The sequence below is a fragment of the Telopea speciosissima genome, chromosome 5, assembly GCF_018873765.1.
Source record: "Telopea speciosissima isolate NSW1024214 ecotype Mountain lineage chromosome 5, Tspe_v1, whole genome shotgun sequence".
Lineage (NCBI taxonomy): Eukaryota > Viridiplantae > Streptophyta > Magnoliopsida > Proteales > Proteaceae > Telopea > Telopea speciosissima.
Genome location: NC_057920.1, coordinates 65,746,919 through 65,764,038, shown reverse-complemented (window position 1 = coordinate 65,764,038; position 17,120 = coordinate 65,746,919). Strand labels below are relative to the sequence as shown.

General features: G+C 36.4%; 2 protein-coding genes and 1 long non-coding RNA gene across 5 annotated transcripts; 2 read left to right on the top strand and 1 right to left on the bottom strand.

Annotated features, from left to right (window-relative positions):
* On the top strand, window positions 1-2,957 carry LOC122663298. Its single transcript, XM_043858981.1, has 8 exons — window positions 1-37; window positions 158-390; window positions 470-673; window positions 761-853; window positions 955-1,062; window positions 1,145-1,273; window positions 1,765-1,814; window positions 2,765-2,957. The coding sequence occupies exons 1-8, from the start codon at window positions 1-3 to the stop codon at window positions 2,955-2,957; spliced, it is 1,047 nt and encodes a 348-aa protein (XP_043714916.1).
* A 1,124-nt stretch (window positions 2,958-4,081) lies between these two features.
* Window positions 4,082-16,264, top strand: LOC122662116. Its single transcript, XR_006332973.1, has 3 exons — window positions 4,082-4,215; window positions 12,444-12,449; window positions 16,251-16,264. It is a non-coding gene; the product is annotated as an uncharacterized LOC122662116 (long non-coding RNA).
* On the bottom strand, window positions 4,262-14,008 carry LOC122662114 (uncharacterized protein At4g06598-like). 3 transcript variants are annotated; one of them, XM_043857678.1, is made up of 6 exons: window positions 13,907-14,008; window positions 8,303-9,027; window positions 7,387-7,462; window positions 7,158-7,284; window positions 4,533-4,745; window positions 4,262-4,489 (listed from the first exon to the last, which is right to left on the bottom strand). In XM_043857678.1, the coding sequence occupies exons 2-5, from the start codon at window positions 9,001-9,003 to the stop codon at window positions 4,546-4,548; spliced, it is 1,104 nt and encodes a 367-aa protein (XP_043713613.1). In that variant the 5' UTR covers window positions 9,004-9,027; window positions 13,907-14,008; the 3' UTR covers window positions 4,262-4,489; window positions 4,533-4,545. The 3 variants fall into 3 exon arrangements, with proteins under 3 accessions (XP_043713613.1, XP_043713611.1, XP_043713612.1); XM_043857676.1 differs by having other exon boundaries at window positions 4,262-4,745; XM_043857677.1 differs by having other exon boundaries at window positions 4,262-4,745; window positions 13,903-13,992.
* Window positions 16,265-17,120: the final 856 nt, after the last annotated feature.

Sequence of the window (17,120 nt, the reverse complement as noted above, 5' to 3'; positions counted from 1 at the left end):
ATGGATTGCATTCCTTCTTCAAGCATTGGTACTACAAGTGAGAATGTTGCTAATACTACTTATAACTTTTGCTTTGGATTATGTGTTGAAAATTTTCCTATAATCATTTTTATTAAAGATTATTTATTTGCTTTTATATATTGGAATTCATTTTTAGGTCAGCACAAGAAAAGAGGCCATAATAGGTCTATCAAAACAGAGAAGATGAAACCAGGAGAAGTGAGGAAAGTGCTACTCAATGTGCATGGCCAGGGAATTAATGATATCACATCCGAATTCATAACTTGGATGGGGACTTTGGTGAGGAATGGTAATAACCTCCCTTATAATTATCATGACTGGCGAAAAGTGCCGGTTCACTATAAAGAAGCATTATGGAATAAAATGCAGGTAAAATGACAATCCATTTGACAATTCAATTCTAAGATACAGATTTCTATTTTTAATATAACATATTTTTTTATTGTAGGATAAATATGAAGTGCTTGTTCTAGGAAGAAAATGGGCTTTTGCAAAGATGGGATTACAATGGAAGGCCTTTAAAAGAGAACTAAGAAGAAAATTTTTTGATAAATCTGAAAGCATAGATGAGGTGATTGAGAAATGTCCAGCAATGGTTCCACTAGATCAATGGAAAAGCCTGATAGATATATGGATGAGTGCAAAGAACAAGGTAAGATATCATTTATTTGTTATCGAAGCAATTTTAATTGTCAAATGTGGCTAACTAATTGTTAATTTCTTTTTTGCAATTATGTAGAAACTTCGTAATGATAATAAAAAAAATAGACAACTCCAAAAAATGAATCATACTTGTGGGCGAAGAAGTTATGCCCAACGTTTTTACCTAAAGGTATGTTTCTTATAGATTAACCCATACAAATTATGAAGAACATGTATGTAAACTATTGTATTAATTTTTATTTTATTTTTTTTTTTTTTGAATTTCTTCAGAAAACAGAGAATCTTGAAGGTGTGGAGCCTACAAGGCTACAAATGTTTGTTGAAACACATACAAGGAAGGACGATACTCCTGTTGATCCTGTTTCAGCCCAAAAAATGGTTTGTATTTATTTATTGTTCATATGTATGTGTTGCTGTATTCTCAAGTATCTATGCTAACTTGGTTGAGAAAATTGAGCAGAGAGATCTCTACGAGGACTTGAACAAAGTGTCTGAAGAAAATAAAAATAACCTTTCAGTCCATGAAACCATCTTCACTAAGAATTTGGGCAAAGATACCCATGGTCGGGTTCGTCTACGGGGAGTGGGAGTAAGTCCAAAGGATTATGGACTAACGAAAACACAGCAAAGTGAGGAGTTAAATAGTCAAATTGTAGAATTAACTCACAAAATGCAACAAGTTGAAGCAGAAAGAGAAGAAGAAAGAAGACAAAGAGAAGAAGAAAGAAAATTGGATGCTCAAAGGTTTGATGCACTTCAGAGACAACTGAATGAAGTATCAAAATTGTTGTTGAATATAAACCAAACAGGTTCAACTAATTTAGGTAATGATGAACCATGTTGTTTCTGGTTCTCTATGCTTGCTTGGATACATTAAAAAAAATTTTGGCAACTAATTTTCATCGATAATTCATTTGACCAACAGCTAATCGAGGCGAATAGGTGTTTGGGTTTCGCACAAGTATTCTCATTTTTTGTTTGGTAAGTTATTGTTCCTCTCCTTTTTCCGAACTTATCTATCTTCCATGAATTTGTAATCTATTGATTTCCTTTATTGAATCTGCACATCTATCATTGCAGGGCATTGGTATCTTGCTTGATGGGATATTTGGTGGTGTTGTTGTCACTCTGTCTCTCTCTCTCTCTCTCTCTGTCTTATTAACACAACTTATTTTGATGTTAAACTTGTCTCTCTGCTGTTACATGCTTATATATCGACTAGGTGATGGGGTTCATAATTCCCAATTTGGTTTTAGCTGCTATTTAATTACTGGGTTTACTTTCAATATAGGGATTTTCCAATTGTTTAAATAAGTTTAAACTTGAATTATTATAATTTCTTGTTAATCCACCCGAATACACAAAGAAACCAAAATACTAATAAAAGAACACCACCTTGATAAGACCAACCAAATCCCAAGGGGAAGTCTGATAAGAGGATCCGTGGCTTTTTTCACAAAACTGGCCGGTTACCGATTAAGCCTCATCTCTATTTTTCTCTCTCCTTCCTTTAATATATATATATGGGAAAAAGAACGCTAACTGGTCCTTTGATTTCTGTGTCTAGTCACAAACCAATGCCTTTGTATGAGTAAAGACCATTCAATCTCTAGTAAAATCGAAAATCGCATCCAAACCAATGCCTATGTACACTTTCATTGGCTACTGTACTAATGCATGGCTACATGACCGGTTAGCGTTCTCTTGCCTTGGTGATTGTATGACAATACATACTGCTAAAATGAATGGCTGCATGGACATGAAAGGGAGGGTATTGGCTTGAACTTGTTGGAATCACCACATTATTCAATTATGTGGCACAATTACCAACCACAGATCCTTAAAATAAGCCCCATAAAACCCCATCTTAAGACTTTAAAACAGTTTCAGCTGGCAAGAAACTCTATGCTAATTCAAATATGACTCAGAGTACTGCCCACTTTGTTAGTAGAGTCCCATAATAAGGTTCTATGAGCTTTGTCAATGCTCAAAGAAATGAATGAAAGCAGAAGTTAAAAAATTTCATGCTTAAAACTCGCATTGGAAACACAATTACACTGTGTTTGGTATGCATTCTCAGAATTATGGAGCGAGAAAATAGAGAACTGAAGAATCAGGTTTCAGAATGCTTTCTAGACCCAGAACCTATTCCAAGAATGCATATTAAACAGAGCCTAAGGCTGTTTTTTGATATGCATTCCCATTCTGAGAATACTTGTGCTCTTTACGCTGCAGTTGAGGATTCCGCAGACATGGCGAGACTGATAATATAAGACTCACAGAGAGTTCACCCCCACCCCCAAAATAAAAAAAAAATCTCTTGAAAACCTCGAAGATTGAACGAGTGATGACAGAAAATTCGAGAGAAAAAGCCCAACAACAATTGGAAAAATATGCAATAATGGAGTGGACTGCTTTATCTCTCCTTTTATTGTGTTCGGAGCTCAACGAGAGAGCAGTGTGAGATCGAACGACCTCCATCCCAACTCCCAAGCAGTACCCTCTCGATTTCGTTCTCTCTCCCAATTTGTGCCCTCTTGATTCCAATATCTCTTCTTGCTTCCCAGATCTCCAAAGCAATAAGCTCTGAAATCGAACGATCTCCCTCTAACCTCTGAATCTTTTTTCAGTCCCTTCCTTACTCCATCATCAAAGGAGGAGAAAGCAGCAATCATGTGTTCTCCGTAATCACCATCGTAGCTCAGTGGGCAGAAAGAGGAGGGACATCACCACTGTTCATCATTCACAGTCGTTGCTGCTTTGCAACAGAACAAGAACTCAGAACAGGCATAAAAGCACATTCCAGGATGCACCTAGTTACTGGACTGTTTCTAGGGTTTGAGAATGAGAATGGGTACCAAAAGGGTTTCTTTACACTCCAGGATGCATTCTAGACTTGGAATGCATACCAAACACAGCCTTAGTCTCACAACCCGTTAACCTGAAGAGAATTTCTTTCCAACCAGTCATCTTCTTTCAGATCCCATAACAGCAATGTTCAAAGCTTGATAGGTATCACAGAAGTGTGTTGCAGTAGCCAAGACAAAAGAGGTGAACGTAGAAAAGTTAGGAGATCATTCAGACCAAGTTCTGGTTGGCTTGACGGCTTCAGCTGTTTTTTCAAAAAGGGTAGAGGGTGGAAGCTAATTAACTACAATTTTCACATACCCAGCTTCTAAGATGATCAAACCATGTTTGGTTAAATCAAGTCAATCACCCAGAAGTAGTTTGGCTTTTAAAATCCTCTCAGACAAAATTCAGCTTGTGAGCTTTTGCTGATGTAGATTTACCAATCTCACACTGGATTGGACCCAGCTCTTCATAAACAAATCTTCAAAGAAAAACAAATTTAAGAATATATTTAGGAGGCATGCAAACATCTTGTGTCCCCTAAGTCATCTTCAATCCTTCATTCCAACAAGACAGTTGATAAATCCCCAATCCTACATCTAACCTATCTTTAGCAATCTATACAAGCAGTTCATTGTCAAGACAATCAAGAGACCATGATGCCGCTAGTTATGAAAAGAGGTACCAAGCGAATATCATGGCCATAATAAATTTCAAATAAGAGTTGATGATGTAGTTATCACCTCCGATGAATCACCTGCCAGAAAATCAAACTTTCTCCGGCAATGACCAACAGGTGCGCATGAAGATACCATAAACACAACATGGTTCAGCATAGTGGTACTGTCAGGGCGTCAGGATTCTGATGAGTGATGACCACAGTTGGTGCCTCTGCATGAAAGACACTACCTTGGTCGCCAGTATGCTGCAAGGAAAGGTACAAAATATGGCACATCCTATGTGAACGCAAATACGACATAGCCTGAATAATATGACACATCCTATGAGAACTCAAATACGGAGTGGCCCAGTGACTGGCTCATGACCAGAACCGGCCTCTTTGTGCTTTAAAGAGAGGCTGGCCAATTGGGAATCCAAGTCTCTGCTGCTGGCCCGGCGATGAGCTGATGCTGCTTGTGGTGGTTGCTGCTGTTGTTGCTGATACAAGGCCCGTAGCCTTGCAATCTCCCTCTCCAACATCTCCTGCTCCACTGAACCATAACCTCAGAAGATTTAGTTTTTCTCCCAACAATAGCGCACAGAATTCATTTCATACTTATCAGTAATGTGAAATGGTTCAATTCCAAGGAGGGGAGGATCCTACAGTTGCTGTTTGTTCTAGTATGAGTTATCAAAAAAAATTTGTAGAAAAGGAGGTCATTAAGCTCAATCTGTCTCAACAAAAACATGTTACATTAATTGCCTAAAAAGAGAAAAGGAATTATACAGTAATAAGAACAGAAATAATTTATTAGAAGACAATACTATTTTAAAAATGACTTGCATTAAGACAAACAGAAAATATAATCGATTTCTTGCCACGGATCGAAAACTCGGTGCCGACACTGGTTTCGACCAGCCAAAAACCATATCTCTGTCGAAACCTAGTACTTTCTCCAAGCCAACTCGAACCTTGGTTTCAAGGCTTAAAAGTTGTCTTTTTGCCCTGATTCTTGTTGTGTGGCCTAGTTTTGACATTTTGAACCCAATCCATGCATTAGTTTCACATAGAGAACATTCAAAATAATACTTGTGGTTTTGACCCCAGTTTGATGGTGTATATTGTTCTTGGACATGGTATCGATAAAGTTTGACCGGAACATAACTCCTTCAATATAAATCAGATTTAAGCAAACAAAGCTCTCCAATAAAAATCCAAGATTGCTTAAAACTGATTTATACTGAAGGAGTTATGTTCTGATCAACTAAATTTGGTGTGCGCGAATGCTGTTTAAAATCGCTATGAATGGAAATAAATTTTTAGACATCAAAACAATGAATATTTTATCGTTTTTTTTGTTTTTAGCAATGTTTTATCACATTAATATTTATGAACTTTTTATATTTGAGAAAACACAAAAATTTAAAAGTTGAAAATTGCACCTACCGCTGAAAATCCAATGTTTGTTCTTGAACTGGGGACTGACTTTTTATCCTTTTAGAATTTGATTTCTTCAACTCTTTTTATTGAATTCAAATAGGTGTATTTGCTTATTTATGAATATTATCTTTCTATATTTCATTTATTTAAATGATATTTGGCATAAATAAGTGCATGTCTTGGTTTCTAGCATAAATAAGTGGTTGTCCTAGTTTTGAGCCAGGTTTCCTCAAGTTTTGATGTGGATAAGTGAATTTATATAGGTGTTCAGGTCAAAACTTGTGAAATTACTGAAATATGGTCGAAATTGGTCGAAACCATGCGAAACCAAATCGGAAAAAAAGTCGAACCACATCTCATCTCGGTAGGCTGTGAAACCAAGATAATTAGGTTTCGACCGAGTTCTTCTTCCATATTTCTTTCAATATAAGATGACACAACATAGTTTTGGACAACACAATGGTGGTACTTCCAAAGTTGTATATGAACCTCGATATTGTTGCAGATCTCCAGTGGCTGGTTAAAGATGCAACAGTACATGCTAATAAAGACTTCAATAAAACCCAATAAAAAGAAAACTATAATAACATATATTGGGATAAATGGTTTAGATGAATGGGAGTTGCTATTCTCCATAACTCCTAAAGGTTTCGTTTGGCTGCAAGGGAAATTTAAGGGAAGGGAAATGAAATTTCAAACCTAAAAAAGAAACTTTTGTAACCATTACCTTACTTGATTATAATACTAACTGCAAATCATTCCATATTTGGCTATAAATTCACTTTTTTTTTGCATCTAAATCCCTTGGATTTTAAAATTAAAATAAAAATTACATCTAAAAAGCATTATTACTAAATTGGTTAGAAATATAAGTAGTTTATACAATCATGTTGGATAATGATTACAAAATTTTCTTTTTAGGTTTGAAATTTCATTTCCCTTCCCTTCAATTTCCCTAGCAACCAAATGGAGCCTAAGTTCTAAAGTCATATAATGAAAGTGTTAGCTAGTAAACAACTATGATGTATGGGGCGGAATGTTGGCAATTAAGTGTCATATAGCGAAGCTATGTGTTGCTGAGATGAGGATGTTAAGATGGATATGCATCAAAACTATGAAAGACAAAGTGAGAAACGAACGTATTAGAGCTGATGTGGGAGTGGCCCCGATCAGTGACAAGCTTTGAGAATGTCGTCTGAGGTGGTTTGGCCATGTGCAACGGAGGCCTGGAGACGCCCTAGTAAGGAATGATCTGATTCTGATTGAATGAGCTAAAAGAGCTAGGGACAGGCCTAAAATGACCATAGGTGAAGTTGTGAAGAATGACATACATAGTCTGGGTCTTGTGCCAAGTATGACCTCAGATAGAGCCTATTCGAGGGCAAGGATCCATGTTGTCGACATCATGTAGCTGAGATTTTCCTGATTTCCTGGGCTATCTTCTTTCCTCTTATTTTCATTCTTCATTTTTCTTATATTTCCCCAAGGGTTACAGATTTGCTAGTCAGAATAAGAGACTTACAGTATTTTATAAGTTGCTCCTGTGCTAAAGTTTCTAGTCGTTGCTTCAGTGCTTTGTTCTCCATGCTCAATATAAGATTCTGCTGGTCCAGAAATTCAAGCTCAGCTGAAACTTCAGACCCTTCAGCCTAAAAATTCATGTACACACGAGAAACAATAATAATGTCAAACTTAATAATTCAAAATCTTAAACAGGATAAATTATACATTTAGCTTCCTCCTGAACTTGCCTGTAAAGCTTGGACATTCCTTTCCAGTTCAGCTATGTACTGCAGTTTCCGGACTCGTGACCGTTGAGCAAATTGCCTGCAGTACAAGGCTTCCAATGTCATAGATACAAAGATGAGAACTAATAGTAGTTAACTTGTTTGTATTGTAGCTTTTTATTCATATATAAGTTTTTTTTCAACATACAAATTATTGTCTGGGTTTTGCTAATGCTAATTATGCATGAAAGAAAATCACACAAAAAAAGGGTCAAAATTCAAACATGCAATCATCAAGGATTAAATTACACTGAGTGAGTAAAACCGCCCCCAACACCCCCAAAAAAAGAAAAGGATTTTCTGACCATAATTAGAGAAACCAGTAGAACAGGGAATGCAATATAATTAATCAAAGATTTTGGATCCTAACATGGCTGCGCCAGCAAAACCATTAATTATTAACTTAATCAACATGGTATTTAAATAATTCATTATTCAATGAGCACCAAAATGTCAAGTACTTAAGTAGCCATTAGAGGAAAAGCATATGAAAGGGGAATCAAATATCCAGCAGAGTAGAAGGCCACACATTTTAAAGTACAATCTCCATCAGCTCAGCACAAGTTACCGTGTGAGAGAAATACAGTCACAAAGTTTCTTTTCTCTCTTTTGTTTTTTTCTAAGTGCAGTCAACAACTTTCTTCTTCTCCTCCTTATTCTTTTTGTTTTCTTTTTTTTTTTTTTTTTTATTTGGGGGGGGGGGGGGCCCCGGGGAGAGATGGGGATACAGTTAACAAGTTGAATTAGCAATGACAACATCTTAAATTCATACTTATGCCTAACACACAAATTTTGTTCTAACTTCTGGGTAAACATTCCCAATATATTAGAAGTTACAGGATCAAGTATACTGAGGACAAATGATTTAAAAGTTTCTTACTGTTTAGCACGCTTTGGATCTGTCTCTGATGCAGAAGGCTTAGCATAAGAGTAATCCCTCTTATCAGAAGAACCTCTTGGATTATTGGACCCAGACTCCTCCAGTTCTTGCCTGTCAGTAGCAGTAGATGAAACCCCATCTGGTTCCTGCGGAACTAACAATGGTCCAGAGCTTTGACGTACAATATTATCCCAGGAAGATTGCTGGCCACTTTGGTAGTTAACAGAATTCAATAAAGAATCCCATGACCTATTCTGCTGCCTCCCAAAAGAATTTGGCTCAGTATAGAATGAAGCATGTCGTGCATCTTGATAAGGATCAAATTCCAATGATCCCCAAGTAGGTCCAGAGGCATTTTTTAACTTGTCCTCCTGAGCTACATATTCCATGTTAGAAGCATTAGCCAACGAGTCACTTGAAGACCGCCGATGACCTCTTCGCACAGGTGTCTCTGGCTCATTAAGGAGATCATCAAGCCAAGAGGGTTGCTCCTCTATTAGAAAGCTCTCAGAGGAAGTACGTTGGTGGTGTCTATGCCCCTCTCTTGGCTTCGGAATACCTTTTGATCCTATTGCAGAACTGGTGCCGTAGTCACCATAGGATGATGGAATGCTTGGAAAGGGGCTTTTAGGAGGCAGCAGTGATTGTTTTCCTGAGTATGGAAAATTTCTGATGTTTGAAGAACCCTTTGAATTTGCCATGGCAAAAATAGAAACAATTCCTGTCTGCAAAAAAAGTGGCATAAAATGACAGATATCAAGACTTGTTCAACAAAACAACACAAAATACAACTACATCAGATTATAATGCCTACAAGTTTTATCAATTCCTTTCACCAGTGGCCATGAGATCAAATTAAGTTCATGACGGTGCTATTGCTGTATATGAACACAAAGATCAATATGGTGGCATTTCAGATAAAATACAAACTCTATTTCCCAGACTTTATCATGGCATGGGACGAACAAGTATTTGGGACTTGACATTGTGCATTAAGCTACTGATACCCATTTGTCCTCGAAGACTAATTAGTTTTCGTCAAATCTTTATCAACAATAGTTATTAAAGTAGGAATCAAAAATGAAAAGCAAAAAAGCAAGGCCTGCAAACTAACCAAGTGGGAGATGATCAGAGAATAGAGAGAAGCCAAAGAGAAGCAATTAAAGAAGGGGAAGAGGGACTGTTAAGATTACGCACAAAAATCCAAGTAGTAGTATCACAAGAAAGACATTAGCAACAAAAAGGTTCAATCATATTGTGTCAACGATGATAATAGCAACTAAAACAATGCATTAAAGTTCCAAGGACAGGAAACTTGTTTGTGTTTCACACTATAGTTATGCAAGTAACAGGAAATCATGTTATACAAGTAGTGAATACTAAATAAAATCCAAGCGGCCAAAGAAAACTATAGTTTTGTCATTTTTTGTTTGGGGGGGGGGGGGGGGTGGGGGGGTGGGGGGATAGGTGACATTAGTTGCCCCCCCCCCTCGTTCGAAGAATGATCTTGTTTCCATTAATCTATATACTTTTTAAGCTTGCTTCGCCAAGTTCTTTATATTTATTAGAACCAAATAAGTTATACAAAGAAGGCCATTTAAGGGAACTTGCAACCTCAGTGACATATTCACATAGTCCAATAGTCCTAAAGCACTAAACTTAACAACTTGGTTGCTAAGACAATTCCACCCTATAGATATGAGAGACACAAGCTACTTCAATCATGTGACGGCAATGCCTCATCTCTTACAAAGAGGGAAGGAACCTTCAAGAAACTCTGAATTCTTTCTCAGCTAGTTGATAGACAAGCCTATGGACCTCCTCCAATCCAAAAAGAAAAACTTCGAATCACAAAATAAGCTTCACACTATTATGTAAAGTTCACTCTTTGGCATTCACTATTTAATCCACACCAACGTCACCTGTGATTCTGTGAAATACCCTTCATGGAACACAACACAGCAGAGATAGTACTGCCAAAACCAGCTACTCTTCTTTAAACATTGTTCCCAATACTTACAGTGATGTTTTACCAACAGTGCATTTGATCCAAGCCAATTGAGACACTAAATAAAAAAATGATAGACATTCCTGCCATATACTCATCAAGATGGAGAAAGACTTGTCACTAGACAAAGAAGACTTGTCATTGAAAAATTGTACCTCCAATGAAGCGCACCATATTATTAATGTATCTTACTGTCATAATTCCTTAGGCATATTACTTCAATATAGCCATGCAAACTTCAGCAAATATGGATCAAAATGCAATCCAACACTTCAAGTAGGTACCCACAAACAAGATAGTAGTAAAAAGAAAAAAGGAATAATTACTTGTACACCCCTTAGGCTATTGCCCGTTTTCTTAATGCACCTACCTTTTCAAACAATTACTTGACACCCCCTGAAACCTGACGGTGTTAGTCTGCTGTTAGTGGTTGAATGGAAAAGTCCATGTTACCCTTGTCACATTTTCAATTGAAGCTTGTGAAATGAAAATTACTAACTCACCCTTTCAATGTTTTAACCTTAAAAAATCCTAAAAAACCCAAATCGACTGAAATTTCCAGCAAGGTTCACCAGAAATTTGAGAGAGAGGATCACCCACATATATTCATTGGGTATAGGGTTCCATGAGAGAGAGATTAGACTGGGAGGTAGTTCCCCGGAGACGGAGGCGGAGATGGAGATGGAAAAAGGGAACAACAGGGAGTTTAAGGGGTGAGCAGAGGAGTTTGTGGGATTTGTGGGTTTGGGAGGTAATGGAGAGAACCTCTCCGCGGGAGAGAGAGAATATGGTCGGTTGAGAAGGGGGAAGAGAGGACAGTAGTAGCAGCTGCAGGCGCCGTTGCCCTTTTTATACTCTTTCTCTTCCCCACCCCTTGTACCCAATTCCACTTTTGTTTTTTCTCTCACTCCCCCTCCCTCTGCAACTGCAAGAGCCTCTGATGACGAGTCCCTATGTAGTAGTACCATTATAAACAGTTTTGCTTCTCCTCTTTACAAGAGCTTCGGAGATAAAAGATTAGAAAAGCAAAAAAATGATGGGTTGTTATCGCTTCGCTTCGCTCTCGCCGGGAGTTATTGATGCCGGGTTTTTCTTTGAAATTAACTTGAATTTGATTTTTTTGGGGCTTTTTAGCAGGTGGGTAAAACTTTTTTTTCCTCACTGGCTTGAAGCCCTTCTTGGAGAGAAGTGTTTTAACCCATGTTTGATTCATGGGTTTTCTCCGTACTGAGTAAAACAAGGCGCTATTCTCTGAATTGTAACCGAACTTGTAATGCAATATGAAGTTACTGCAATTTTAATTTTAACATTTATATGTGATGAAGCAGGCTTCAGCAACCAAATGCTCAATTCTGTAAAAAGCTTCTCAATGTCCAGGAAAAATAGTTTGTTCATAAATTCATGTTTTTGTTCATAAAAACAGTTGTGTTGCAGATGCGATGCAGTAGGAGCCTAGGGAGTAGGGGTTGTGGGGTTGCAGGAAGAGGAAGAAGAAGGAGGGGGTAACAGGGTCACTTCACTACCTATAAAGGGTAATTTGGGTATTTAAGATTTTTTTAACCCATGACATCATCGCTAAACGGTGACTGACTAACGGATGAGACCTACTTGAAAGAATTCGTAAAAATCCCACTAAAGGACTCTGGTTATTATTCATGGGAAAAGTAAAAATCCTACCCATGTTTCCCAACCCACTAGACTGTGGGACCCAGTCCCACAACATTCCCACCCCATTCTCCCCGTCAAACAAATGGGGCCTAGAGGATTCATAGAGCAAAGATCTTAGAATTTACAAGTTCAATGTGTGTGTCAAGCAATATTAACGCGTTTAGATCCTCCATGTAAAAAATTTGGGGTATAATCTCCAATAATAATCAAGAGGTCTCATTAGCAACAACAAACGAAATTGATTTGTCCACTCTACATCATTATCCAATTATATATTACGAGACCAATGAATTTATACGGCCATTCTCCCTTAGCTCATCGCATAACCTTGCATCATCATTTTCAGCCTAAAATGCAATCCTTGAACGCCAAAATCACTGGTATCACAATAACCCCAAGCTGACAAGACCTCCAATATTAAATCTTGAACTCGGCTAAGAAAAAGAGGAACTCACTTCACCAAAGGTTTCAGTCTCTTTTCCATTATTTCTTCTTGATTGGTCTAATCTCCTCTGAATATTCCAAATCTTGTCTCCTTATGTATCAGCTCTTTAATCATTCTCTACATCCTCGTTTTCTATCTTCTTGGAAAACCATTATGCAGATTTTGTTCCAGTTAACATCAAAACCAAAAGAATCCTTGGATACCGAAAAGGTCAGAAAATTTTAAAATCCTGAACAATCACAATGTCCATATAAAAGATCAGTATCCCTTAAGAAACCAATCAAGAGAAAGGGATTTAGGGGATAGGGGATTGCTAGTACATTAACTGAACTTCAATAAGAAATGATCTTCGTAGGTTTCGCTCTCTACTTCAGGATTTTTTAAGTGGACCTCTCATTTCCCCAGAATCCTGATCCTTTCCTTTTAAATAAATATTTTATGTTTCTTGTCCTCGTTATATTTTTTCCAGGCTTTCCAAAGCAGGTTAAAGCCATGAAGGATTTTCTGCAAATTTGATCTTTAGCATGAAAAATAAGTGAAAGAACATTTTTAACAAATCCACTATAACTACGTGGAGCACTGATAAATATCAAAATAGTCTGAGAAAGTGTTCAAGATCAGAACAGTTTTGTGCAAGTTGCAACTAGCAAAGAGTATAAAATTACCTCAGTGCCCAATCCCAGACGTAAAAGGGTAGTTATATGCTAATGGTAAGAGAGCTAGTACAATAACTTTGGTTGTAACTTATAGCAGGATTCTCTTCATCATTCACAAAATGCTACCGTCATGCATCATCAAGGAAAGTATAATCTAAATAAGGAACATACAAATGTTGATGGAATGTTTAAGGATCGAGAAGTAAGCAAGTGGAGAGCCAGACGAACCATTGCATGTTGTCAATCCTTTTCTCTTCTACAGTCTCCCATTTAACTTGAAATGGCTTCCTTCATATGATTCCTTCAATTTGGTAAACCCTTGTATTACTTCGAATTTCTTAAATAAATTTCAACAACAGTTACAGGATTACCAGTTTTTTCTAAAGCTGTCAAATAACACTCACAAGTAATTAAAAATTATTCATACATTTTACTTCACATGATAAACAAACCTCTTTCTCCATAGAAAAAAATATGAAGCACATAGCACAGCAATTACCTGGGATTGTTATCACAAAATAGTTCTTCAAGTGCAATTTATGCATATCCAAACCCGGTTGATATCCAAAAACACCCAGAAAGGGAATAAAAATTCGAAATAAGAATTAAAAAAACAGAAGTGCAACGACAGCCATAGAACTCAATCAAGCGATTTGAGGTAAGAAATTTAGATTAAAAAAAATTATACAAATCCTAGAAATTACAATAATGTGAAAAACACCTAAAATGAAACAATTAAGTAGAGAAACAATGGAAGATTTAGAACCTACAGAAAACGACAGGAAGAGAGCCAAAGCAAATTGATGAATTAGAGAGATTGTACAAACCAGATCGAAATTAGCAACTATGTGGTCCGCTTCTCTTCCGCTGTACTCCAAGAAACGAACCCTAGTATCAGAACAAGAAAGAAAAAAAATTTAAAGAAAAAAATAGCAACAGAGATATCTTAGGGCTCTGCAAGAGAGAGAGAGAGTTGGTGGCTGGCGCCTGGTTGGACAGAAGAATGGATGGAGTGTGTAAGCCAATAGCATTTATCAAAATCCAATTTATCGTTTCAATATATCTCGTGAGATAATAAGTCGTTAAATTAACCTCTTCGGGTATAACAGCAAAAAATCGTTGAAAATTTGAAGAAAACGTATGAGGCTTCCGGTAGAACGGTGTGGGCCACTTCATTTGCCACAACCAAAAAAAACAGAAAAGGCTTAGGTTCCTAATCAAATTCCATCATAAACCATTGTTTTGGAATCTTTTTTTCTAACAAATGTGGCTAATCTTGATTCCAATGTATTGGTTTTCAGTGAAGGGCTACCAACTGTGAGAATGGAACCTAGTTTACTCTATCACAGCCTTGGAGGATATATTTATATCTCAAGAGAGAAATGAGAAAAAGAAGAATCTTCCTGTCATCTTGGACAACTCATGTAAAACCATAAGACAAGGCTGACAAGCTGTCTGGGAGTTAAAGGTCTAGTTGACTGTAAAGATGGTGTGCTATCGTCCTGCTGCCAATTCTGAAGTAGTCTTACAATATTGACCACAATGAACCAAACCGGAATTAAACCGGTTGGAATAACTAAACCAAACCAAGAACCACAGTTTGGGCCAAGTGAACAAAGCAATGTCTGTACATTTATGTTTGCATTATTTGGAAATATTTGGGGTTGTTAAAACATAAGACACAAGATTAGCATGTTTAGAATGGATAAAAATCCTCTACAATACCGGTGGGGCGGCAGTGCACATTCGACGGCATAGCAAAGGCCATGTGTGCCATGTGTGCCACGTGAGCTCTGCTGTGCCATCGGATGTGCACTGTCGACCCGCCGGTATTGTAGAGGATCCTGGTCCGTTTAGAATGGGATCTTATACGTCAAGTCAATAATGGGTAACAAAAGCCCATTAGTAGGTTTTATAAATTATTTTTTTTTTGTGTGTGTGTGTGTGTGTGTTTCAAATTATAGTCAAATTTGGTAAATGTTTTATTTGTTTGAAGTGATTTCTCTTCTTTTTTTTTCTTTTTTGGGCTTTTCTAAAGTGGTTTTTGTGAAGGAAAGATTCTTGTTTTGATAATCACTTCCTAGTTATTAACTTTTTGTATGATTATGCACAATAGATATGAATTCATTATCTTAAGAATTATTTTTAAGAACAAAGAAGTGTTTTTCATACGATAACTCTAGAAACCAAACACAAATAGCTGTACTGAACAATCCAACTAGCTTGACTATACATATTCCCACGTTTTTCGACTTTCTCTCTCTCTCTCTCTCTCTCTCCACCGATTTTGATTCCGATTCAACCAGAATCAGAATATACCCTAGAAATACAGTACAAATTAGCAAAAATATCATCATCCTATTAATATCTATTGACCATTTTTTTTAATCAATTCATATATTAACATGATAAAAACTTTTGTACATGTTTGATCATTGCATCAGCCATCAAATCGGGGATAAAGGGAGGTGTTCCATCCATTTTTGCCCCTTTCCTATTGGACAAAAGGCCAAAGCGCAAATTGTGTACATACTCGACCATACACAAAAATGGATCCATTACTTTTTTAACTAAAAAAATATACCAAATTCTCAATATATTGTATTTATGTTCCTAATTACAAGCGTTTTTTTAATATATTCTCAAGTAAAAACTAAAAATTTTCACAATATAATCCAAACTTGTAATGATTTTATACGTAAATTTTTCTTTTACATGGTTGGTACCTTGAAACAAACAAAACCTAAAAAAAAAAATGTAGACTATAGACATATGATAAATAATATTCTTTTTTTGGGGGGGGGGGGTTAATATGATAAATAATATTCTGATGACTATTATTTTCAACTCTATCAAGTATCAAACAAGTTTATATCTATGTTTTACTCGGAAACAGTTGTATTTATATTTATATTGTGGTCACATTCTCTTGAGATTGTAATTACGGTGGCCTCCAAGGAAAATGCCATGTTGCATCCCTTCCCTTTTCAGTTTAACCCCTTTGCTAAAAGACCTCCATGCTAAACCATATATACTATTTATTATTTAGAAGGTACTAGAAACCTAAGTATTCTCCCAATTAGTTACTTTCTTTGAAAAATCAATTATAAGAGATATTACTAAAAAATCTTCAAATACATTAATATATTATCTATTTTATTTTCAAATAAGTGGAACAAGCAAAATGCCAGCTTGTTAGTAGTATCATTAGTAAAAAAGCTATGAAAATTAGTTTTTCTAAACAAAAAATTAATAAATGTTCATTCTCTATTGTCAGACAAATAATGATATAATATTTATATCGTTCACGAAGCCTAGCTTCGTAGACACCATAGCCAGTTGTAGCAAGATTGTCAACCATAATTCCTATTATTCCTAGTAAGAGGACCCTCCATTACAAGGAATACATTTTTTTAGTAAAGTGATATTATATGAACACAACCAAAATACAAATCCTTGGATAAAATCGTCCCCTTAGTTTTTATATAACGTTTGCCTATTATTTTCTATTAACGTGAAACAAAAGAGATTATATAAAAAAAAACAATCTTTGAATACAAAAAAAAAAAAAAATAAAGAATAAATCCAATTAATATGTCTTATCCTCATTTCCCACATTTCCAAAAGAAATTGAAATTGAAACAACAAATATATAAAGCATCTGAATAGCCCCAATAGACTTAGACCATTTCTCAAATATCCCAGTTCAATCCTATAAAGATATCAACCAATTGAGTTACTTGAGAAAGAATACTTATTCTCTGCAGGTGACAAATTTTACAATCACAAAATCAAAATTAGTTTACCAAAACATAAATCAAAAGCAGTTTGTTAGCAGAAATGCCACTCATTTCCCTTTAAAATGCATCCAATGGTGGACAGTACACCGCACTTAACTAAGAACATGTTCTCAAGAGTGGTGTACCATCGGATGCACTTTAAATGTGCACTGCACAGTGCACAACACTTGAGAGGATGAAATTCCTATAGACACTCCTTTAGGTACAAACCATGTAAAGAGTGTCAAGATCTCCATACAGT